Here is a 27,663-nt window from a genome sequence, read left to right on the forward strand (position 1 = left end):
CCATTTTATTCATTCATACTTTTAATTGGATAATAACATCAATAAAATGCAGTGGAAAAAATGTGTGGAAAAAAAACAATGAAAATAATAAGATGTCCTCTCTTCAAAGATGAGGTAAAAAAATAGCAACATATATAATATTCAATAAATGCACACAACTTAAACAGTAAGTACAGGCCAACATATAAGACTAGAAGATGAGAAGCACTACATACAACATCAAATATACATTCTTATTAAACATGCTGTGTTTTTAAACTACATTTAGCACAATCACTGTTTAAGTGTTCTTAAATCCCTGCAGCTTCCATGACTGTTACACACTTGTGTCTACTGACCTGATACTTAAACCTGAACATCTTATCACACACAGTGCAACTAAACGGTTTCTCTCCAGTGTGTTCTCATGTGTGTGGTCATGCAGTCCTTTCTGGAGAAACTCTTCTTACAAACAGAGCAACTAAAAGGTTTCTCTCCAGTGTGTGTTCTCATGTGTGTGGTCATGTGTTGCTCTCTGGAGAAACTCTTCTTACAAACAGAGCAAGTAAAAGGTTTCTCACCTGTGTGTGTTCTCATGTGCAATATCATGTCATTCTTAGTGTTGAATCTTTTAGCACAAGCTGAGCAATTAAAAGGTTTCTCTCCAGTGTGTGTTCTCATGTGTGTGGTCATGCAGTCCTTTCTGGAGAAACTCTTCTTACAAACAGAGCAACTAAAAGGTTTCTCTCCAGTGTGTGTTCTCATGTGTGTGGTCATGTGTTGCTCTCTGGAGAAACTCTTCTTACAAACAGAGCAAGTAAAAGGTTTCTCACCTGTGTGTGTTCTCATGTGTAATATCATTTCCCACTTAGTGTTGAATCTTTTAGCACAAGCTGAGCAACTAAAAGGTTTCTCTCCAGTGTGTGTTCTCATGTGTGTGGTCATGTTAAGCTTTGTGGAGAAACTCTTTTTGCAAATAAAAGGTTTCTCTCCAGTATGTATTCTTATGTGTTCTGTAAAATGACCCTTATGTCTAAATGATTTCCCACATTGAGAGCAGTCAAAGTGTTTGTTGTTAGTGTGATGTCTCGTATCACCTTTAGAGTCATTTTGACTCTCCAAAGGTTTTTGGATGTGGTCACTGTGATCAGAAGAGTGTGACATCATGTGGTCCATGTCTGACAGTGGAGCAAAGATGCTGTCTGGTTCTGACTTTATATCTTCACAATGCTCTCCATCAGCTTCTGTGATGTGTTGACTTACAAGCTCCGCCCCTCTGTTCTCCTCACTTTGACTGTGATGAAGCTGTAAGGACTGAGCTTCATCTTCATCATGAAGCTGCTCCTCTTTAATGTGGGAGGGGGCCTGTAGCTCCTTCTGTCCCACACTGGTGTGCCACTCCTCTTCATGACTCCCCGCTGACACCCGCTGGACGTCTGCAGAACAAATGAGGTGTTACTGTATGGAAGTTTGCAGTATTCAAACTATTGACATGTGAGCTAGGCCAAATAGACAGTGATGGGCAAGCTACCTGGACAATGTAGTAAGCTAAGCTACAAGTTACTCTCAATTAAATGTAGCTAAGCTATCCTCACAGAATTGTAGCATGCTACACTACAAGCTACACTGCAAAAGTAGCTTGCCACATCAAAGCTACATTTACATTTAAAGGCCTACTGAAAGCCACTACTAGCGACCACGCAGTCTGATAGTTTATAGATCAATGATAAAATCTTAACATTGCAACACATGCCAATACGGCCGGGTTAACTTATAAAGTGACATTTTACATTTCCCGCCACACTTCCGCTTGAAAAGGTCTATGTATGATGACGTATGCGCGTGACGTCAATGGTTGAAGGGGAAGTATTGGGACACATTGTATCACAATACAAACTGCTCTGTTTTCATCTCATAATTCCACAGTATTCTGGACATCTGTGTTGGTGAATCTTTTGCAATTTGTTTAATGAACAATGAAGACTGCAAAGAAGAAAGCTGTAGGTGGGATCAGTGTATTAGCGGCTGGCTGCAGCAACACAACCAGGAGGATTTTGAGTTGGATAGCAGACGTGCTATCCGACGCTAGCCGCCGACCGCATCTATGATCGTGTGAAGTCCTTCGTCGCGCCGTCGATCGCTGGAACGCAGGTGAGCACGGGTGTTGATGAGCAGATGAGAGCTGGCTGGCGTAGGTGGATAGCTAATGTTTTTAGCATAGCTCTGTCGAGGTCCCGTAGCTAAGTTAGCTTCAATGGCGTCGTTAGCAACAGCATTGTTAAGCTTCGCCAAGCTGGAAAGTATTAACCGTGTATTTACATGTCCATGGTTTAATAGTATTGTTGATTTTCTGTCTATCCTTCCAGTCAGGGGTTTATTTCTTCTGTTTCTATCTGCAGTTAAGCACGATGCTATCACATTAGCTCAGTAGCTAAAGTGCTTCACCGTGCAGATAAAATAATTTGCGGCCGCAGTATTCATGGACTTAAAGGCCTACTGAAATGACATGTTCTTATTTAAACGGGGATATCAGATCCATTCTATGTGTCATACTTGATCATTTCGCGATATTGCCATATTTCTGCTGAAAGGATTTAGTAGAGAACATCGACGATAAAGTTCGCAACTTTTGGTCGCTGATAAAAAAAAAGCCTTGCCTGTACCGGAAGTAGCGTGACGTCACAGGTTGAAGGGCTTCTCATATTTCCCCATTGTTTACACCAGCAGCGAGAGAGATTCGGACCGAGAAAGCGACGATTACCCCATTAATTTGAGCGAGGATGAAAGATTCGTGGATGAGGAACGTGAGAGTGAAGGACTAGAGTGCAGTGCAGGATGTATCTTTTTTCGCTCTGACCGTAACTTAGGTACAAGCTGGCTCATTGGATTCCACACTCTCTCCTTTTTCTATTGTGGATCACGGATTTGTATTTTAACCCTTGTGTGGTGTTCATATTGTTGTTACTCAGCCAGTGTTTGTGGGTCTGATGGACCCGTTGCATTTTGTGGCTTTTAATGCCTCACAATCAAACACTTTCATGTTAAAATACTGACTTATCCCAAAATACATCTGTAATGAAGTGCTTGGAGAGGCTGGTAAAGGAATATATTGTCTCCAGACTCCCCCCCACATTCGACCCATACCAGTTTGCTTATGGCCCTAACCGCTCCACAGAGGACGCCATCTCCTCTGCACTCCACCTGAGCTTAGAACATCTGGAAGGAAAGGACACACACGTGCGGATGTTGTTCCTGGACTTCAACTCTGCATTCAACACCATAATCCTGCAGCACTTGGTGAGCAAACTGTCCCCCCTTGGATTCAGTACCCCCTTTGCAACTGGCTGCTTGACTTCCTCACAGACAGACCCCAATCTGTGAGAGTGGGCAACAACACCTCCAGTGCCATCTCCCTGAGCACCGCCTCCCCCCAGTCTGTGAGAGTGGGCAACAACACCTCCAGTGCCATCTCCCTGAGCACCGGCTCCCCCCAGTCTGTGAGAGTGGGCAACAACACCTCCAGTGCCATCTCCCTGAGCACCGGCTCCCCCCAATCTGTGAGAGTGGGCAACAACACCTCCAGTGCCATCTCCCTGAGCACCGCCTCCCCCCAATCTGTGAGAGTGGGCAACAACACCTCCAGTGCCATCTCCCTGAGCACCGCCTCCCCCCAGTCTGTGAGAGTGGGCAACAACACCTCCAGTGCCATCTCCCTGAGCACCGGCTCCCCCCAATCTGTGAGAGTGGGCAACAACACCTCCAGTGCCATCTCCCTGAGCACCGCCTCCCCCCAGTCTGTGAGAGTGGGCAACAACACCTCCAGTGCCATCTCCCTGAGCACCGGCTCCCCCCAATCTGTGAGAGTGGGCAACAACACCTCCAGTGCCATCTCCCTGAGCACCGCCTCCCCCCAGTCTGTGAGAGTGGGCAACAACACCTCCAGTGCCATCTCCCTGAGCACCGCCTCCCCCCAGTCTGTGAGAGTGGGCAACAACACCTCCAGTGCCATCTCCCTGAGCACCGGCTCCCCCCAATCTGTGAGAGTGGGCAACAACACCTCCAGTGCCATCTCCCTGAGCACCGCCTCCCCCCAATCTGTGAGAGTGGGCAACAACACCTCCAGTGCCATCTCCCTGAGCACCGCCTCCCCCCAGTCTGTGAGAGTGGGCAACAACACCTCCAGTGCCATCTCCCTGAGCACCGGCTCCCCCCAATCTGTGAGAGTGGGCAACAACACCTCCAGTGCCATCTCCCTGAGCACCGCCTCCCCCCAGTCTGTGAGAGTGGGCAACAACACCTCCAGTGCCATCTCCCTGAGCACCGGCTCCCCCCAATCTGTGAGAGTGGGCAACAACACCTCCAGTGCCATCTCCCTGAGCACCGCCTCCCCCCAGTCTGTGAGAGTGGGCAACAACACCTCCAGTGCCATCTCCCTGAGCACCGGCTCCCCCCAGGGCTGCGTCCTGAGTCCGCTGCTGTTCACGTTGATGACCCATGACTGCTGCGCCAGGTCCACTACTAACCACATTGTGAAGTACACGACAGTAGTGGACCTCATCCGTGACAACAACCACATGGACTACAGGGAGGAGGTGAAACATCTGGTTGACTGGTGCAGAACCAACAACCTGGTCCTGAACGTCGACAAGACCAAGGAGATCATCGCCGACTTCAGGAAGCACCAGTCCAGCCACGCTCCACTCTTCATCAACGGCACAGCGGTGGAGATGGTAAGCAGCACCAAGTTCCTGGGGGTGCAGAAAACTGACAATATGACCTGGTCCCTACACACCGGAGCTCTTGTAAAAAAGAGCTCAGCAGCGCATGCACTTTTTGCGTGGGATGAAAAGAGCACAGCTCCCTCCCCCCATTCTCAGCACATTCTACAGAGGCACTATAAGGGACGGCGTGGCGAAGTTGGTAGAGTGGCTGTGCCCGCAATCGGAGTGTTGCTGGTTACTGGGGTTCAATTCCCACCTTTTACCTTCCTAGTCACGTCCGTTGTGTCCTTGGGCAAGACACTTCACCCTTTGCCTCTGATGGCTGCTGGTTAGCGCCTTGCATGGCAGCTCCCGCCATCAGTGTGTGAATGTGTGTGTGAATGTGTAAATGTGGAAATAGTGTCAAAGCGCTTTGAGTACCTTGAAGGTAGAAAAGCGCTATACAAGTATAAGCCATTTATCATTTATTTATAAGAGAGCCTACTGACCAACTGCATCTCTGTCTGGACTGGAGCCTGCAATGCCTCAGACTGGAAGTCTCTCCAGAGAGTGGTGAGGAAAATATCATCAGGACTCCTCTTCCTCATACAGGAGATCGCAAAAAGCCGCTGCCTGACCAGGGCTCAGAAAATCTGCAGAGACTCCTCCCACCCCCACCAAGGACTGTTTTCACTGCTGGACTCTAGAAAGAGGTTCCGCAGCCTCCGTAGCAGAACCTCCAGGTTCTGTAACAGCTTCTTCCCACAGGCCGTAAGACTCTTGAACGCATCATAATAATCCCCTCAATTCCCCCCCAAAAATGGATGAACTCGCTGGAATATAAAGACAATATAACATACATCCATAAATGTAGATACATATGCAAAAGTGCAATATATTTATCTTTACAGTAATTTATTTATTTATATCTGCACCTTATTGCTTTTTTATTCTGCACTGCCAACCAGCTAATGCAACGGAATTTTGTTCCTATCTGTACTGTAAAGTTCAAATTTGAACGACAATAAAAAGTAAGTCTAAGTCTAAGACCCACAAACGCTGGCTGAGTAACAACAACACGAATGTTGCATGGAAATTTCTCTGCCAGTTTCTGCATCCCACAGGGATTCTTCTTTTGTGTTTCTGTACCTGTGGTTCCCACACAAGGTTGCAACATTGTTTGTCAACACTGTCTGCTCTCATTTTGTCGCACATTTGACCCTTTGATGTTCTGTGTACCTACACTCTGTCCTCCTCCTGTCTAGGCCTGCTGTGTGTGTGTGTGTGTGTGTGTGTGTGTGTGTGTGTGTGTGTGTGTGTGTGTGTGTGTGTGTGTGTGTGTGTGCATGTGTGTGTGTGTGTGTGTGTGTGAGTGTGTGTGGGCGTGTGGTACACAGAACATCAATTTCCACACTTCTATTAGCCCCGGGTCCAGTGGACCCCGAACATCTTATATGTAATAGAAATGTGTAGGGGGGGTGTATGGTGTGTGTTCATTAAATATGTATTCTGATATATGTTCTTCACAGAAAATGAGCCAAAGCCAGTAAGTCTCAGTTTGAAAAATGAATTCATTGTATCATTTTTCTTTTAATGAAAATCGAAAACGGGTCCCACATACCCGAACACCACACAAGGGTTAAACCACCTCGGATACTATATCCTCTTGAAAATGAGAGTCGAGAACACGAAATGGACATTCACAGTGACTTTTATCTCCATGACAATACATCGGTGAAGAACTTTAGCTACGGAGCTAACGTGATAGCATCGTGCTTAAATGCAGATAGAAACAAAAGAAATAAGCCCCTGACTGGAAGGATAAACAGAAGATCAACAATACTATTAAACCATGGACCTGTAACTACACGGTTAATGCTGTGCCGCCTGTCGAAGCCTAGCAATGCTGTTGCTAACGACGCCATTGAAGCTAACTTAGCTACGGGACCTCGTCAGAGCTAAGATAAAAACATTAGCTCTCCACCTACGCCAGCCAGCCCTCATCTGCTCTAGTGTTGTGTCGTTCGCGAACGATTCGTTCGAACGAACGAATCTTTTGAGTGAACGTACTGAACCGAATCATGAACTGATTCGTTCCTTTCTCAGTTCAGTTGAGCTCCGCCGCGACTATGCCGACTATGTATGAGTGGAACTGGCGCATTCTGTGACTCACTGAACCCTCGACGTAGGCGAACGACGCAGCCAATGAGAGGGCAGGGGGAGGGACTGAGCGAACGATTCGTTCACCGCGAATTAACGACATGAATCAGTCAGTGAACGACAACGCTCTCGCTCCCTGCTCTGCTTGCCCCAATGCCGCGAGTGATTCTCCTCCCGTCGCGGGGATATGTTTCATGCCATTGGCATCCGTTCTCCATTCATTCTCCAAGCTAACGGCTAATGTTGACTCAAGCCACATGAAAACAAACACATTATCTCAACACATAAAGTTATGAGAGTAGAGGAGACAGAAAGAAACTCAAGTGCAGGCAGGGCAAGGCTGAGCAGCAGCCATGCGAGAGGGGGGGAGTGTAGGGCAGGCTGTTTTGAGAAGATTTAAAATAAAAATAATAACTAATGTATGTACACATACATAGGCTATTATTTACACAGATATTGTAACAAAAATGAATTTCTCCTTGGGGATCAATTCTGATTCATATTATTATTAGTATTATTAGTATTATCCCTTCTTCTGGAACTGTTGTTGATTTTTATATTATTTAAGGTATTTATTTTCTTTTTTATTGTATATTTAAGTTGATATTTCCATTTTTATATTTTTAAATGTAAGCTACAGAAATGTTAGTTTTAATGTTGGCATTTCTGGCACTTGGTTTAATATTTGTTTTGTTTTATTTAAGGTAGCCTATTTATTTTATTTTTGTTTGCACATTTAAGTTGATATTTTCTTTGTTATATTTTTAAACGTAGGCCACAGAACATTTAGTTTTTATGTTGGCATTTCTGGCTCTTAATTTATTTGTTTTATTTTGAAGGTATTTATTTTCTTTCTTTATTTATTGTCGCTGAGGACGTGATTCAGGTTCGCGCTGCACTCACGCACTCATTCAGAATCAGGACTGGCGAACCTACTGACCCAGAGAAGTGACTGTGTCGCGGAGGAGGACGTCACATTGAGGCTCTCGTTCAGTCACTGTGCGTGTCGTTCATTGGGTGCTGAGGGCTTGTGTCGTTCGCCAACTGACACACACCGAGATCTGCCGCTGGGGAAGCTGTTACTGACTGACTCATGATTCGCTGACCTGCACACAGAACTGCTGCTGCAGAAGTGATTCAGGTTGACGTACTGAACTGTGGCGCTGTGTCACTCACTGATTCTAGTGATTCAGTACAGTCAAAAGAACTGCCGATCCCATCACTACTGTGTAGGGACTCACGTTCACCCTATTTGCTGCTTTTCCCGCCAATGGCTGCACTGTACTGTACTACGCAAGCCCCCGAACAAATTGTTTGAACAAATCAATTTAAGGAACTGATTCTAGTGATATAGTACAGTCAAAAGAACTGCTGATCCCATCACTAATCTGCTCATCAACACCCGTGCTCACCTGCGTTCCAGCGATCGACGGCGCGACGAAGGACTTCACCCGATCATCGATGAGGTCGGCGGCTAGCGTCGGATAGCGCGTCTGCTATCCAAGTCAAAGTCCTCCTGGTTGTGTTGCTGCAGCCGGCCGCTAATACACCGATCCCACCTACAGCTTTCTTCTTTGCAGTCTTCATTGTTCATTAAACAAATTGCAAAAGATTCACCAACACAGATGTCCAGAATACTGTGGAATTATGAGATGAAAACAGAGCTGTTTGTATTGGATTCAATGTGTCCCAATACTTCCGCTTCAACCATTGACGTCACACGCATACGTCATCATACATAGACCTTTTCAACCGGAAGTTTCCCGGAAAATTTTAAATGTCACTTTATAAGTTAACCCGGCTGTATTGGCATGTGTTGCAATGTTAAGATTTCATCATTGATATATAAACTATCAGACTGCGTGGTCGCTAGTAGTGGCTTTCAGTAGGCCTTTAACTAAAGCATTTGAGACAATTAATCATGATATTTTAATAACAAAACTAGAAGGATATGGCATCAAAGGTTTGGTCTTAAACTGGATAAGAAGCTATTTAACCAACAGGAAGCAATTTGTGAAGATGGGTGAAAATATGTCAACACGGCTAGATATATCTTGTGGTGTACCCCAGAGATCAATACTTGGACCAAGATTGTTTAATCTTCATATAAACCACATTTGTAAAGTTACAAAGGACTTAAAGTTAGTTTTATTTGCACACAACACAACTGCTTTCTGTTCAGGAGAGAACACACAGAAGATAATACAAATAATAACAGAAGAAATGAACACATTAAAAAGATGCTTTGACAAAAACAGACTATCTTTGAGTCTCAGTAAAAGTAAAATAATGCTATTTGGTAACAGTAGAAAAGAGCATCATACACAAATACAAATAAACGGAGTAGACATTGAAAGGGTAAGAGAAACCAGATTTTTGGGAGTATTAATAGATGATAAAATGAACTGGAAATCTCATATGCAAAACATACAACATAAGCTGACTTTGCAAACAGCTAAAATGATACACAAAGCAAACTGTAACCTGCTAGCCAAGAATGTACAACAATTCTCAACTAAAGAGGAGAAATATAATCTTAGAGAAAAATGTAATTTAAAACATTTGTATGCACGTACAACACTTAAAGGCCTACTGAAACCCACTACTAGCGACCACGCAGTCTGATAGTTTATATATCAATTATGAAATCTTAACATTATAACACATGCCAATACGGCCGGGTTAACTTATAAAGTGACATTTTAAATTTGCCGCTAAACTTCCGGTTCGAAACGCCTCTGAGGATGACGTATGCGCGTGACGTAGCCCGGGGAACACGGGTATGCCTTCCACATTGAAGCCAATACAAAAAAGCTCTGTTTTCATTTCATAATTCCACAGTATTCTGGACATCTGTGTTCGTGAATCTGTTGCAATCATGTTCATTGCATTATGGAGAAGGAAGCCGAGCAAGCAAAGAAGAAAGTTGTCGGTGCGAAATGGACGTATTTTTCGAACGTAGTCAGCCACAACAGTACACAGCCGGCGCTTCTTTGTTTACATTCCCGAAAGATGCAGTCAAGATGGAAGAACTCGGATAACAGAGACTCTAACCAGGAGGACTTTTGACTTCGATACACAGACGCCTGTAGAGAACTGGGACAACACAGACTCTTACCAGGATTACTTTGATTTGGATGACAAAGACGCAGACGTGCTACTGTGAGTATGCAGCTTTGGCTTCTAAACATTTGATCGCTTGACCGTATGTGCGCAACTTTTTTTTGCGTATGTACGTAACTTTTTTAAAATATATAAGCTTTATGAACCTTGGGTTAGGTGAACGGTCTTTTGGGCTGAGTGATTGTGTGTGTTGATCAGGTGTTTGAATTGTATTGGCGTGTTCTATGGAGCTAGGAGCTAGCATAGGAGCTAGGAGCTAGCATAACAAACACGCAGGTGTTTTTATGCAGGATTAATTTGTGGCATATTAAATATAAGCCTGGTTGTGTTGTGGCTAATAGAGTAAATATATGTCTTGTGTTTATTTACTGTTGTAGTCATTCCCAGCTGAATATCAGGTACCGTGAGTATGCAGCCTTGGCTGCTAAACATTTGACAGCTTGACCGTATGTGCGCGTCACGTACGTAACTTTTTAAAAATATATAAGCTTTATGAACCTTGGGTTAGGTGAACGGTCTTTTGGGCTGAGTGATTGTGTGTGTTGATCAGGTGTTTGAATTGTATTGGCGTGTTCTATGGAGCTAGGAGCTAGCAGAGGAGCTAGGAGCTAGCATAACAAACACGCAGGTGTTATTATGCAGGATTAATTTGTGGCATATTAAATATAAGCCTGGTTGTGTTGTGGCTAATAGAGTATATATATGTATTGTGTTTATTTACTGTTGTAGTCATTCCCAGCTGAATATCAGGTCACCCCCGGCTCTCACAGCATCTTCCCTATCTGAATAGCTTCAACTCCCCACTAGTCCTTCACTTGCACTTTACTCATCCATAAATCTTTCATCCTCGCTCAAATTAATGGGGAAATTGTCGCTTTCTCGGTCCGAATCTCTCTCACTTCATGCGGCCATCATTGTAAACAATAGGGAACTTTGCGTATATGTTCAACTGACTACGTCACGCTACTTCCGGTAGGGGCAAGCCTTTTTTTTATCAGATACCAAAAGTTGCAATCTTTATCGTCGTTCTATACTAAATCCTTTCAGCAGAAATATGGCAATATCGCGAAATGATCAAGTATGACACATAGCATAGATCTGCTATCCCCGTTTAAATAAAAAAAATTCATTTCAGTAGGCCTTTAAGACCTTCAGTATATCAGTATGTGGAATTAAATGATGGAATGGATGAAGCAAAGCAATCAAACAATGTACTAATATGATCCACTTCAAGAAACTCTTCACACTTAAAGTGTTTACAAAGTACAAAGAAGAAGAACCATGATAAACATTATCAATTTATTTCATCCATCATTCATTTTCTACATCATCTTACTCATCTCACCATATGAAATATAACTTACTTCAGTCATTATTATTGATTTATTTTTATTGTGATTACTTATGGAGTATATTGTGAATACATTGAGAACAGGAAGTCAACAAAAGTTTTAGCAACTGTTATGTAAAAGAAAAGGGGTAGGATTAAATAAGCTCTGCTTCTTCCTACTCCTTTTCCAACATGTTGAATAGACAAACTGGAAATTGTGATGTATCATGTTGTATACATGCATGTGTGATGTGAAATGAAGTGAAGTGAATTACATTTATATAGCGCTTTTTCTCAAGTGACTCGAAGCGCTTTACATTGTGAAACCCAATATCTAAGTTACATTTAAACCAGTGTGGGTGGCACTGGGAGCAGGTGGGTAAAGTGTCTTGCCCAAGGACACAACGGCAGTGACTAGGATGGTGGAATTGGGGATCGAACCTGCAACCCTCAAGTTGCTGGCACGGCCGCTCTACCAACCGAGCTATACCGTCCCAATGTATCATGTTGTATGCATGCATGTGTGATGTATCATGTTGTATGCATGCATGTGTGATGTATCATGTTGTATGCATGCATGTGTGATGTATCATGTTGTATGCAAGCATGTGTGATGTATCATGTTGTATGCATGCATGTGTGATGCATCATGTTGTATGCATGCATGTGTGATGTATCATGTTGTATGCTTGCATGTGTGATGCATCATGTTGTATGCATGCATGTGTGATGTATCATGTTGTATGCATGCATGTGTGATGTATCATGTATGCATGCATGTGTGATGTATCATGTTGTATGCATGCATGTGTGATGTATCATGTTGTATGCATGCATGTGTGATGTATCATGTTGTATGCATGCATGTGTGATGCATCATGTTGTATGCATGCATGTGTGATGTATCATGTTGTATGCTTGCATGTGTGATGTATCATGTTGTATGCATGCATGTGTGATGTATCATGTTGTATGCATGCATGTGTGATGTATCATGTTGTATGCATGCATGTGTGATGTATCATGTTGTATGCATGCATGTGTGATGTATCATGTTGTATGCATGCATGTGTGATGTATCATGTTGTATGCTTGCATGTGTGATGCATCATGTTGTATGCATGCATGTGTGATGTATCATGTTGTATGCATGCATGTGTGATGTATCATGTTGTATGCATGCATGTGTGATGTATCATGTTGTATACATGCATGTGTGATGTATCATGTTGTATGCATGCATGTGTGATGTATCATGTTGTATGCATGCATGTTCCAAGTCAAGTCAAGTCAACTAACACTTGGTGGACATTCAAGCCACAAAATGCAAATGGAGTATTGTTGGTGTATTTTGGATGGTTATAGAGGACCTCCCATTGGCTCCATTGCAAGTGGACTTTTATTTACATTTATGAGTTACAATTAGGGCTGGGTGATACATGGAATATACTGGATATATCGTGGGTTTGTCTCTGTGCGATATAGAAAATGACTATATGGTGATATTGGAGTATACGTTCTCACACAGTTGCTTTTAGCTGCAGGCATTACACTGCAGGCTCTTCTCACTCTTTCTTGTCTCTCCTTCTCACAGAGACATAAAACAAGCGCACCTTCTTACATACGTCACATACTGTCACGTGTGCAACGTCATACGCTCTCACGGAGCAGACAGGTAGCGACATGGTAACGTTAGCTGTGATGTGAGTGGTAATACGAGAGAAAGAAGGTGCCAATCTGGTAACAAATGAAGGAATAATTAATTCCCAAGACAAACAGCAGGGGGTCCATCGTCTGGCGGTGGTTTGGCTTCAAGCAGGTAGATGGTGGACAAGTATGCGGCAAAAGCATTGCTACAAAAAGTAGCAGCACTGCTAATGTAGCATCATTTGAAAAGTCACCCGCTAGAGAATGAAGAGTGCTTGAAACTCTGCGTGTCAACATCTCCGTTCAGTGCCACACCCACAAAATGCCCAAGCAACCATTTCCACATCAACACCGTATGAAACAAATAGTCAACAACAGAAGGAGATAACGTCCGCAGGAACCTACCACATAGTGAAGGACATACACTATTGATTTTGATTGATTGAAACTTTTATTAGTAGATTGCACAGTGAAGTACATATTCCGTACAATTGACCAACTTGTTTAAGTCGGGGTCCACTTAAATTGATTCATGATACAGATATATACTATTTTCATAATACAGTCATCACACAAGATAGTCATCAGTGTATACAATGAATTGTTTACATTATTTACAATCCGTGGTGTGGGATGTGAAAGGGGGAGAGGGGTTAGGATTAGTTGGTATCAACACTTCAGTCATCAACAATTGCATCATCAGAGAAAGTTAGTTTAGGGTTGAAGTTGCCTGAAGGTGTTGTTTTAGTGCGGTTTTGAAGGAGGATAGAGATGCCCTTTCTTACTATTTGATTTCCTATTATGCAGCTCATTTTTATTTGACACTTATTGAAATATCTTGTGTGACATCATGCACAAAAGTGCACTTTATTTGTTTTTAAATATTGTAGTGGCGTTCTGTACAAAAAGTGCACTTTAATTTAGTGTAGTTTTGATATGTCATCTTAGTGACATCATGCACAAAAGTGCACTAATAGCTTGTTTTAAAATGTCTCTGACAATCTTGCACTTTCTGTTTTGAAATGACATGAATGTTTGTGCCACTGCTTAATAACTGTTTCATAAATACACTTTTGCTAAATTGACTTAGTTGTGGTTTCCCTCTCTGCATGGAAGTTTAAAAGTAGCATATATTAATGCAGTATGAAGAAGAATGTTTTAATGTAGACACATAGAATCATCATACTGCTGTGATTATATGCATCAAGTGTTCATTCAAGGCTAAGGCAAAATATCCACATATATATGGTGTATCGTGACATGGACTAAACATATCCACATATATATGGTGTATCATGACATGGACTAAACATATCCACATATATATGGTGTATGGTGACATGGACTAAACATATCCACATATATATGGTGTATCATGACATGGACTAAACATATCCACATATATATGGTGTATCGTGACATGGACTAAACATATCCACATATATATGGTGTATCGTGACATGGACTAAACATATCCACATATATATGGTGTATGGTGACATGGACTAAACATATCCACATATATATGGTGTATGGTGACATGGCCTAAACATATCCACATATATATGGTGTATCGTGACATGGCCTAAACATATCCACATATATATGGTGTATCGTGACATGGACTAAACATATCCACATATATATGGTGTATCGTGACATGGCCTAAACATATCCACATATACATGGTGTATCGTGACATGGACTAAACATATCCACATATATATGGTGCATGGTGACATGGACTAAACATATCCACATATATATGGTGTATCGTGACATGACCTAAACATATCCACATATATATGGTGTATCGTGACATGGACTAAACATATCCACATATATATGGTGTATCATGACATGGACTAAACATATCCACATATATATGGTGTATCGTGACATGGACTAAACATATCCACATATATATGGTGTATCGTGACATGGACTAAACATATCCACATATATATGGTGTATCGTGACATGGACTAAACATATCCACATATATATGGTGTATCGTGACATGGACTAAACATATCCACATATATATGGTGTATGGTGACATGGACTAAACATATCCACATATATATGGTGTATGGTGACATGGACTAAACATATCCACATATATATGGTGTATCGTGACATGGACTAAACATATCCACATATATATGGTGTATCGTGACATGGACTAAACATATCCACATATATATGGTGTATCGTGACATGGACTAAACATATCCACATATATATGGTGTATGGTGACATGGCCTAAACATATCCACATATATATGGTGTATCGTGACATGGACTAAACATATCCACATATATATGGTGTATGGTGACATGGACTAAACATATCCACATATATATGGTGTATCGTGACATGGACTAAACATATCCACATATATATGGTGTATGGTGACATGAACTAAACATATCCACATATATATGGTGTATGGTGACATGGACTAAACATATCCACATATATATGGTGTATGGTGACATGGACTAAACATATCCACATATATATGGTGTATCGTGACATGGACTAAACATATCCACATATATATGGTGTATGGTGACATGGACTAAACATACCCACATATATATGGTGTATCGTGACATGGACTAAACATATCCACATATATATGGTGTATGGTGACATGGACTAAACATACCCACATATATATGGTGTATCGTGACATGGACTAAACATATCCACATATATATGGTGTATCGTGACATGGACTAAACATATCCACATATATATGGTGTATGGTGACATGGACTAAACATACCCACATATATATGGTGTATCGTGACATGGACTAAACATATCCACATATATATGGTGTATCGTGACATGGACTAAACATATCCACATATATATGGTGTATCGTGACATGGACTAAACATATCCACATATATATGGTGTATCGTGACATGGACTAAACATATCCACATATATATGGTGTATCGTGACATGGACTAAACATATCCACATATATATGGTGTATCGTGACATGGACTAAACATATCCACATATATATGGTGTATCGTGACATGGACTAAACATATCCACATATATATGGTGTATCGTGACATGGACTAAACATATCCACATATATATGGTGTATGGTGACATGGACTAAACATATCCACATATATATGGTGTATGGTGACATGGACTAAACATATCCACATATATATGGTGTATGGTGACATGGACTAAACATATCCACATATATATGGTGTATGGTGACATGGACTAAACATATCCACATATATATGGTGTATGGTGACATGGACTAAACATATCCACATATATATGGTGTATCGTGACATGGACTAAACATATCCACATATATATGGTGTATGGTGACATGGACTAAACATATCCACATATATATGGTGTATCGTGACATGGACTAAACATATCCACATATATATGGTGTATGGTGACATGGACTAAACATATCCACATATATATGGTGTATGGTGACATGGACTAAACATATCCACATATATATGGTGTATGGTGACATGGACTAAACATATCCACATATATATGGTGTATCGTGACATGGACTAAACATATCCACATATTAATAAAAGGCCATATCACCCAGTACTTAGAATGTGATTTTTTTTTATATATATCCACCATCATGTCTTTTATAATGATTGTGAACGATGGAAAAATTCCCCCAAAAAGTGCAGTTCCCCTCTAAATTGCAATGATTAGATTTAAGACTTGAAGTGTATGAGCATGAAGTGATGAAGCCTACTTGGATGAGTGTTCTAAGACAAAGTGAACAGTCCAGTTGTGATGGATTGAGAATAAAATGATATGTGCTTACTTGGACTGTGATGAAGCTGTGAGGATTCAGGTGCTTTGTCTTCATGCTCTTCAGTCTTCACAGAGACAACAGTCAGTGGAAACTTGCTGACATCATCCTCCTCCTGCCCTACAACACACTCTCCCTCCTGACTGATCCACACTTCCTTCTCTTCCTCTTTCATGTGGGGGGGCTGTGGATCCTCCTCATCATATTTAATGTCTGTTGGGTAAATAAGTAAATAAGATAAAAAAGAGAATACACATCGTTTTGGACTGACACTGTTAACACAATGACATTATTTGTGTTCTTTTGTGTGCTGTGTTAAAAGTGTGTAGCAAAACAACCAATAAAAATTCAGGAAATACCTCATTTTGTCCCAGTCACTACAATTAATTCAAAAGTCAGTACAAAAACAGACTTGGAAATTTGATGGGGGCAATTTGAAAAGTTTTTATAAGTATGAGGCAGCATTGATTGAGGCATTCTTAACTTTACACTCACTGATGTAAAGTGTGTAAATATTTTATTCTGTATACGGTCTATGACACCTAAACTTTATCTCTAAACTCAACCACAGTCTTGTAATGACATAGTCATTACCTTAACTTCAATATCATGGAAATGAAAAATCTAATTCCAAAATCACTTAAAAAAACAGTCATGGTAAGTTTTTGCCATCATGCAAAATACTTTTTTGTCGTCATTTTGTTGGCTGGGCCAAAAGGAACTTTTACCAAAACATGTTTTACTATGTGGTATTTTATGGAGTATCTCCATCAACAATTCCTCTTTAGGAATTGGAGACCATCTACGACACGCTGACAGTGAAGTGAAGTGAATTACATTTATATAGCGCTTTTTCTCAAGTGACTCAAAGCGCTTTACATTGTGAAACCCAATATCTAAGTTACATTTAAACCAGTGTGGGTGGCACTGGGAGCAGGTGGGTAAAGTGTCTTGCCCAAGGACACAACGGCAGTGACTAGGATGGCGGAAGCGGGGATCGAACCTGCAACCCTCAAGTTGCTGGCACGGCCGCTCTACCAACCGAGCTATACCGTGACAGAAAGTCAGTCAAGTGTTGACTACTTTGGTTATTGAAAATAAATGTTTACTTTCACTTATTGTTGCATGTAAGTCAGAATCAGAAAGTGAAATTATAACTTTAATTAGATTTGATTACAGTGTAAAATGTATTTGGTGAGTGTGTGAGTTTTGTGTAAACATGTTGATACAGGTTTACATCTTCTTGGGGACTGGAACACAGATATGTCCTGAAAGGATGCACCCATTTTTAAAACCTTCACTAAGCTGTGCCACCAACATGGTCTCACTTAGCTCATTAAGCAAACTACCAGGGTGAGTGAGTCCTTTTCAACTTTCCTAGACCTCGTTGTTACTTCTGACCAGTCTAAGATCACCACAAGTGGAACTACTGTATGCGGCTTAAGTGATCATTCCATCATTTTCTGTACCCATAAAGAACATAGAACTGAGGCTGACGACCACAAAACAAGCAAAGCTACAATCCTTAAGACCTAGACTAGCAAGGCTTTCAATGACAAACTGGCACATTAAGACTCGCCTGGTACTTGCAAGTACACAGGTTTTTGGATCACTTCCTAACCTCAGAAAAGTAGATAACTTCACAGTCAAAGTGGGTGACAATATTATAACAAACAAAAATGAGATGACCTATCTTGGCTGCATCGTAGAGACTAATCTCTCCAATGAAAAAATGACTACTAAGGTATTCAAAGAATCAACCGACGAATTCTGTTCTTACTAGTGTTGTCCCGATACCAATATTTTGGTAGCGGGACCTGTACCAAAATGTATTTCGATACTTTTTGATACTTTTCTAAATAGAAAGGACCATAAAAAGTGCATTATTGGCTTTATTTTAACAAAAAGTCTTCGGGTACATTAAACATATGTTTCTTATTGCAAGTTTGTCCTAAAATAAAATAGTGAACTTACTAAACAACTTGTCTTTTAGTAGGAAGTAAACAAACAAAGGCTCCTAATTTAGTCTGCTGACATATGCAGTAACATATTGTGTCATTTATCTACCTATTATTTTGTCAAAATTATTAAGGACAAGTGGTAGAAAATTGATTATTAATCTACTTCTTCATTTACTGTTAATATCTGCTTATTTTCTGTTTTAACATGTGCTATCTACACTTCTGTTCAAATTTAATAATCACTTATTCCTCTGTTGTTTGATACTTTACATTAGTTTTGGATGATACCACAAATTTGGGTAGCAGTCTGATACCAAGTAGTTACAGGATCATACTTTGGTCATATTCAAAGTCCTCATGTGTCCAGGGACATATTTACTGACTTTATAAACATTATATAATTTTTTTTAAACAAAAGAAGATGTTGTGATGCCAAAAAATATTGATATAATCATAGAAGTAGTACTTTTTACAGGCGGTGTAGTACCAAATATGATTCATTAGTATTGCGGTACTATACCAATACCGGTATACCATACAACCGTAGTTCTTACATAGTAGGATCACCCCGCTGGTGGGTAGAAATACACTTAAGACTCTAACACAAGCACTCATTTAACCCCACTTTGACTACAGAGTTCATGTTTAGTACCGTGACGCCTTAAAAGCCCTGAAAAACAAACTCCCGACAGCCAAAACAAAATGATTGGGCTTCTACTCAACCGTCCTTCTCGGGCTCACCTTTCTGCCAATCATTTCAGACTACAGCTTCTTGCAGTTGGTCTGGTGTACAAGATACACCATACCACTAAAATACCCATGTATTGCAACTACCCAGAAGTAGTTGTACAAATGACATTCAACCCAGATTTCACAACTAAAAAGGTTCCAAATCATTTTCTGCTATCCCACCAAAATGTGGTACTCCCTATCAAAAAGAGAAGACATTACAGGTTGCGGCTACTCGTAACTGGGACTATACAAAGCCTTTTGCTTATTGTAAATTATATTTTCATTTATTTTCTTGCAGTATATTTGTATTGTAAATGCTACTTTCTACATAGTAATGTGAGTTAAAACATATTTCCACTGAAACCATCTCAGGCTTTCTTGTAGCAGCAGGGTTTCCCGCAGCGTTTTGTTGTTAAGGCAGCCGCCTTAACAACAAAGAGCCGCCGCCTAAACTAACGTCTTAACAGGATCTCAAGCCACACGTGCACATTTAAAAAAACTATTACTGTCCCCAAGCAAACGCATACACTGAGTGTCATATGCATGCCAAAATACTGGGGGCGCTGTAGCCTAGGACTTAAGACCATTTTAGCCAATCAGAAACATCCAAAACGTAATTTCCGGAGGCGGCATATATCAAAAATGGCGGGTCACGGCAAGAAAGAATTATCTATGTGGACTGACAAAGAAGTAGAGCTAATTTTAAGCATCGTTTTGGAGCTTAAAGTAAACAAAACTCAACAAAGTGCTGACTGGGAAACTTGCCAGTCCAAGTCTGGTGACATTCTTACCCTATTTTGGAACGGTACGGACTTGGAGGGACATCTGAGGAATATCCTCATCGGAAAGAGGACATGACAAGAACAACTATCGACACTAAACTGAAAGTGATTGGTGGAAAGTACAGACAAGCAGTGGACGCAGGTGGAAGAAGAAGTGGTTACGCTAGAGTTGTTTTGCTGTACTTCCAACTATGCCAGCAGATCTGGGGCGCTTCTCCATCAACTACATCCATTCCATTTAGAATAGAAACATCAGATATTGACACAAGCTCTCACAAGAGTTGGGAGTCTCCATTCACCCTTGACAGCCTGGTCACAGACAAAGATATGCCCAATGATGTACAAGAGCAGCAAGATTCCAATAGGAGCAATCCACAATCTTCTGTGGTGAAAGAGAGAAGAGCTCTGCTTCAGGTATGTGGGCGCTAACTTCATTGCTAGGAAGTCATATTGTTAAAAGGCAGATAGATGGGGCATCAAAACATTTTTATATGAACTGCACTACAATTCCAAATGCTCTCAGATGACCACTTTCAACAATGTGGAATCATATTTGTTTGAATATGATCATTGTTTGACAACAGTGTGACAAAAAGACTTGCTTTGGAATCAGAAGTCAAGGCGGCAAGCATATATTCAAGTTCAGCTGTTTTACATGTATTTAAAGGCCTACTCTTTTTTTTTTAATTATTTAAACGGGGATAGCAGATCCATTCTATGTGTCATACTTGATCATTTCGCGATATTGCCATATTTTTGTTGAAAGGATTTAGTAGAGAACAACGACGATAAAGGTCGCAACTTTTGGTCGCTGATAAAAAAAAGGAAGGACTCCTCACATTTTCCCATTGTTTACACCAGCAGCGAGAGAGATTCGGACCGAGAAAGCGACGATTACCCCATTAATTTGAGCGAGGATGAAAGATTTGTGGATGAGGAAACGTGAGAGTGAAGGACTACAGTGCAGTGCAGGATGTATCTTTTTTCGCTCTGACCGTAACTTAGGTACAAGCTGGCTCATTGGATTCCACACTTTCTCCTTTTTCTATTGTGGATCACGGATTTGTATTTTAAACCACCTGGGATACTATATCCTCTTGAAAATGAGAGTCCAGAACGCGAAATGGACATTCACAGTGACTTTTATCTCCACGACAATGCATCGGTGAAGCTCTTTAGCTACTGAGCTAACGTGATAGCATCGGGCTCAAATGCAGATAGAAACAAAATAAATAAATCCCTGACTGGAAGGATAGACAGAAAATCAACAATACTATTAAACCATGGACATGTAACTACACGGTTAATAATTTCCAGCTTGGCGAAGCTTAACAATGCTGTTGCTAATGACGCCATTGAAGCTAACTTAGCAACGGGACCTCACAGAGCTATGATAAAAACATTAGCGCTCCACCTACGCCAGCCAGCCGTCATCTGCTCATCAACACCCGTGCTCACCTGCGTTCCAGCGATCGACGGAAGGACGAAGGACTTCACCCGATCATCCATGCGGTCGGCGGCTAGCGCGTCTGCTATCCAAGTCAAAGTCCTCCTGGTTATGTTGCTACAGCCAGCCGCTAATACACAGATCCCACCTACAACTTTCTTCTTTGCAGTCTTCATTGTTCATTAAACAAATTGCAAACGATTCACCAACACAGATGTCCAGAATACTGTGGAATTTTGAGATGAAAACATAGCTTTTTTGTATTGGATTCAATGGGATACCAATACTTCCGTTTAACTACTGACGCCACGCGCATACGTCATCATATATAGACGTTTTCAACCGGAAGTTTAGCTGGAAATTTTAAATTGCACTTTATAAGTTAACCCGGCCGTATTGGCATGTGTTGCAATGTTAAGATTTCATCATTGATATATAAACTATCAGACTGCATGAGAATCAGCACCTCCAAGTCCGAGTCCATGGTTCTCGCCCAGAAAAGGGTGGAGTGCCATCTCCGGGTTGCGGAAGAGACCCTGCCCCAAGTGGAGGAGTTCCAGTACCTTGGAGTCTTGTTCACGAGTGAGGGAAGAGTGGATGGTGAGATCGACAGGCGGATCGGTGCGGCGTCTTCAGTAATGCGGACGCTGTATCGATCCGTTGTGGTGAAGAAGGAGCTGAGCCGGAAGGCAAAGCTCTCAATTTACCGGTCGATCTACGTTCCCATCCTCACCTATGGTCATGAGCTTTGGGTCATGACCGAAAGGACAAGATCACGGGTACAAGCGGCCCAAATGAGTTTCCTCCGCCGGGTGGCGGGGCTCTCCCTTAGAGATAGGGTAAGAAGCTCTGCCATCCGGGGGGAGCTCAAAGTAAAGCCGCTGCTCCTCCACATGGAGAGGAGCCAGTTGAGGTGGTTCGGGCATCTGGTCAGGATGCCACCCGAACGCCTCCCTAGGGAGGTGTTTAGGGCACGTCCGACCGGTAGGAGGCCACGAGGAAGACCCAGGACACGTTGGGAAGACTATGTCTCCCGGCTGGCCTGGGAACGCCTCGGGATCCCCCGGGAAGAGCTGGACGAAGTGGCTGGGGAGAGGGAAGTCTGGGTTTCCCTGCTTAAGCTGCTGCCCCCGCGACCCGACCTCGGATAAGCGGAAGAAAATGGATGGATGGACTGCGTGGTCGGTAGTAGTGGCTTTCAGTAGGCCTTTAAATAGGCTTGTATTAAAAATGCTTTGAGTAGTTTCTTGTAATAAATAATATTGAGTTAAGTAAAACTGCAGTTGCATTAAATATTTTTTTTTTCTGTCAAAATTAAAATAGCTCGAAGTGTTTTATTGACACACATTGTTTCCTGACGATGTTGAGGACCATTTGACATGTTGTAAATAACATGTCACTATCTTACACCTGTGCTAAAGTGGCTTCATCCCAAATAATATATTCATGATTGTTGAATGTCATTTTGTAAAAATCCTTATATATTTTTTTTTTTTTTTTTTCACGAGGCAAAACTCAACAGCCACAAGCAGGACAGACTAAAAGGAAAACTTCCAATGGAGACAAAGTTGCTGAATGCAGTAGAAGACGACGTCCAAATAAAGAAGAGACTTCTGGACATGATGGAGACCTCAGAGAAGCAATCGTCTGACAATTTAGACAAACTAACCTCAAATTACTAAGTCAAAATATTGACTTACTAAGTCATAATAATGACATACTTAGTATCTCAGGTAACTCGGACTGTTTTGTGTTTTATTTGTACTTTACGGGAAAAATATGGAGGTATATATCGTATATCGCCATTCTGCAAATGGAGCGGAAAACACAACCAAAAAGTGTAGGCTTCTTTATTTCTCTAATATTTTTATTTATTATAAGAAATTGTTATTTGGTTATTTTTTAATAAACAATGTGTTCAATGTAATGAGAGTCTGTAGTTTATTGGCCCTCCAGGCTGTGGTGGCAGCGATGAGGTGGAGACGTGATGGCGAGAGGCCAAGTTACACTGTTCCTTACACCCACCCACCCCCTTCCCCGTCCGGCCGCCTATCCCGGGCGCCACCCCCTTCCCCGTCCGGCCGCCTATCCCGGGCGACGCCCCCTCCCACCACCTTAACTAACACATTTTCTGGGGGAAACACTGAGCAGTGAATGTGTACCGTGATGAAAGTGTAGCCTTTCCTATGCAAACTTCTCATAAGTCCTTCAATCAATCAATCACACATTGTTACAAACTGAGAGGAACATCAACATCAAACTGTCTCGTTTTCATGAAGAATGTAAATGAAAGCATTGCATCATCCCCACAAGACAAAGCATCTTCCTATTAAGTTCAAGTTAAAGTACCAATGATTGTCACACACACACACACACACACACACACACACACTCACTAGGTGTCGCAAAATTATTCTCTGCATTTGACCCCTCACCCTTGATCACCCCCTGGGAGGTGAGGGGAGCAGTGAGCAGCAGCGTTGGCCGCGCCCGGGAATCATTTTTGGTGATGCAACCCCCAATTCCAACCCTTAATGCTGAGTGCCAAGCAGGGAGGTAATGGCTCCCATTTTTATAGTCTTTGGTATGACTCGGCCGGGGTTTGAACTCACAACCTACCCATCTCAGAGCGGACACTCTAACCCAGGCCTGGGCAATTATTTTGACTCAGGGGCCACATTTACAGAAAAATATGTGTCTGGTGGCCGGTATTTGTATTTTTAGGACCACTAATACACAACCTCCCAATAATGTCTGATTGAATGCTAAAAACGCCTGAAAAAACGGCATGGAATTTAAAAAATGTTTACTGAATGAGACACCCACAATGTACATGAAAATAAAGAATGTGGGATTTACAATATTAACTATGAAGAATAAAACACTGAATATTGACAACATATGAACGTCACACCCCCTCTCCATCCACATATTTTACAATCAAGCAAAATGCAACAAACACAGCGAAATATGAACACGAAGGGTAAAAAAAACAAACACTTACAATCTGATATATCTGATATATCACTAAGCTTTAGAACTTTGTTGTGAAAATCTCCTTCCGCGTCTGTCCCTGACACCCACATTTCAGGAAACACTCCGTGGAAACGCTCCCCGCCCACACTGCTTGGTGCCTCGTCTGAGCTGCTGTGACTTAGATTACCATAGTAACTAATTAGATGACCATAGTAACTATTTAGATTACCATAGTAACTAATTAGAATACCATAGTAACTAATTAGATTACCATAGTAAATAATTAGAACACCATAGTAACTAATTACATTACCATAGTAACTAATTGAAATACCATAGTAACTAATTAGATTACCATAGTAACTAATTAGAATACCATAGTAACTGGTATATCATGCAAAAGCGCAGATTCCAACCATTGAAATACTTTGTATAGGGCTTTGGAAAACCACGAATTATGAACTCAAACTTGAATTTCCAGGAAAACCTGAATTATCATACATTTCAAAAACAAATGTATGAAATGTTTAAGTTTAATATCTAACTTAAACTTAGATATTTAAATTTCCATCTTAAATATCTAAAAAATTATTTGGGAATGTCCGGTGGGCCGCAAGTGGCCCCCGGGCCTTAATTTGCCCAGGTCTGCTCTAACCACTAGGCCACCGATTAACCATCTATTGAAGAAAGGTGTTAATAATCCTACATAAAGTTAGTAAAGATGTGAGAGTAAGAAGTCAACAAACCTGTTCTGTGTAACACAACTTGATATTTCTTGAAAACAGCGTCCAGTAGTTGATTGTTCTCCTCTTTTGTTCTAGAAAGTTCCGCCTCGTATTCTGCTATCGTTCTTTCTAACACTACAAATATTTCTTCAACGGCAGCAGTTAGTCGCGCTCTCAACATGTGTAATGTAGACATTTTCACACAATCACAACACTTTACTCTCACACTTGATGTCTACTTAGCGATGTGTTGATAACTTCTGTTAGCAGCTAACAAGCTAAGCTAACTAGCGAGCTAAGCTAACTAACAATAAACGAGCACGAGAAGCAGCAAAGTGCTTCTAGCGCATCGAAACGATTTTACCCTGAATTAAAGAATCAAAGATGTATTTTATACGACGTAAATATTTCAAACTGGAGAACAAATAATAAGACTGACTTATTAGCGTCCTTCTGGCTTCGTTCTGGGTCAATGTGCTTTCACGACAGTTGGCACGCTTGACGTTACAAGACGGTTCTGCTCTCGTCTATGACTGCTCTGCTCTCGCGAGATGTGTCATGCGCAGAAGACTCAAAGCTTTGTAGTAAATCAGGAGCGTGATCACTTTTTGATTTTCTACATTTATTTTGCATTATTGACTTTGTTAAAACTGTTGTTTGTAATCAAATGATTTTTTTGTTGTTGTTGTAATTGTTTCATTAACTAAAATGATGTATATATTGTTGTATTATTCACCAATAAGTCGATACATTTTGGTCTGTGTTTTATTCTGATGATAATGAAAAATGAGGTAAAAGGCAAAGTGAAAGTGAAACTAAAATACTGCCTCTCGCCTACACGTCAATTTATCGTGCGGTAGCCAAAAGTCACCCGTAGATGGCAGTACAGTATTGTAAAGTCCTACATATAGTACCATTGAAATGTTGCTGCTCATATTAATAAAACACAAAATCCTTTATTTTTGACAAAATACCTCTAGTAGTGATACAAATGTGCTCTGGCAAAATAATCTTATGTCCTTTGTTTGGCTTGAAAGAAGCTATGAAAATAAACATGACAAAAAATGAGTAAATCTCCGCCATTTTAGTTTTTTTTAAAAAAGTTCTCAGGAAGAAAAAAAGGTTGTAGATGATGTGAAAGGACCAAATCCTCTGTTTAAGAATAATACGAATAATAATAATCAATGTTATTTATAAGGTGCCTTTCTAGAGACGATACAAACATTAAAACATTGAACAATATAAAACAGAAAATGTCAGTTTAGACAAGAAACTAGAAATAGCTGAAATGAAAGTGAATAAGCATTCTGGAATAAGTGTGTTCTTGATTTGAAAAGGCTAAATGAGTCCATATTGTGGAAGTCTTGCTGTTGCAAAAATATGGAGGGTCAAATGGGACAAAATTAAACAAATAAATACATCTTTAAATAATTATTAAAATGTGATAATTCATTAAAAATGGAATTAAATACATAAATGTATTTTATCTTTCAAACTCAGCCATTAAAGTCAGGGGGCGGGTCCTAACATCTGATTGGTTCCACCGACCAGAGAGAATAGCGGTTGATATCTTCGTCCAAAGTGAGGAAATTGTTACTTCTTTGTAACTGTTTTGGACTTATGTTTGCTTGTTATCTGTATGTGGTATATAAGTTCCTGTCCTGTGCCCTTATTTGGTGTTTTTCACTTCCTCGTGCTGTTCACAATCTTCCACACCAGCTGCCTGATATGCAACCGGGACACACCTGTACCATGTTGCCAATCAATCTCCTATTTCAGTCCAGATTGTCATCCAGACAGCGTCGGATCTTTGCGTACACGTGTTGTTTCTGGTACAAAATTAGTTCCGCCTCTTGCGCATTTACTTCTGCACTCGCCTTCTTTTGTTTTCCTCCACTCCTTTTGTGGTTGAGTTTTCTATTCTTTCCTCCCCTCCATGTGAGTATTTTCTCTGCATCCTTGGGGTCACGTCACTAAGCAGCATTCCAGCTCCTGACAGAAATAACTGCATTTATTACATTCCTCTACTTTATTTGCTACATGCTGTGGGTCAGCATAAGTCTTACTTGCATATGTTCCACATCTACAAGCTACTCCCCAAAAAGTATTAAACAGTTTTCAAATACTTTTAAAGTTCCAAAGATATGAAGATATGACGGGGCGAGGTTGTGGATAACCTTGCAAGTAAGAAGATGATCTAAAACTGGCTACGGTCTTTGACGAGGAGCCAGTGGAGTTGCTGCAAGACCAGGGTGA

General features: G+C 41.0%; 1 protein-coding gene across 1 annotated transcript; it reads right to left on the bottom strand.

Annotated features, from left to right (window-relative positions):
- On the bottom strand, window positions 1-25,942 carry LOC133645093 (zinc finger and SCAN domain-containing protein 2-like). The gene is made up of 3 exons (XM_062039885.1): window positions 25,429-25,942; window positions 16,797-16,997; window positions 1-1,415 (listed from the first exon to the last, which is right to left on the bottom strand). Exons 1-3 carry the CDS (start codon window positions 25,601-25,603, stop codon window positions 379-381), a joined length of 1,413 nt encoding a protein of 470 aa, XP_061895869.1. The 5' UTR covers window positions 25,604-25,942; the 3' UTR covers window positions 1-378.
- Between the last annotated feature and the right edge of the window lie 1,721 nt (window positions 25,943-27,663).

This window comes from Entelurus aequoreus, linkage group LG28, assembly GCF_033978785.1.
Source record: "Entelurus aequoreus isolate RoL-2023_Sb linkage group LG28, RoL_Eaeq_v1.1, whole genome shotgun sequence".
In the NCBI taxonomy this organism is placed as follows: domain Eukaryota; kingdom Metazoa; phylum Chordata; class Actinopteri; order Syngnathiformes; family Syngnathidae; genus Entelurus; species Entelurus aequoreus.

Excerpts from the sequence above, each read along its gene's own strand:
- LOC133645093 (XM_062039885.1), bottom strand. The coding sequence starts at position 25,603 with ATGTCTACATTACACATGTTGAGAGCGCGACTAACTGCTGCCGTTGAA. Across the intron at positions 16,998-25,428 it reads AGTTGTGTTACACAGAACAG|ACATTAAATATGATGAGGAG; the intron begins GTTTGTTGACTT and ends TTTACCCAACAG. Across the intron at positions 1,416-16,796 it reads ACAGCTTCATCACAGTCCAA|ACGTCCAGCGGGTGTCAGCG; the intron begins GTAAGCACATAT and ends TTTGTTCTGCAG.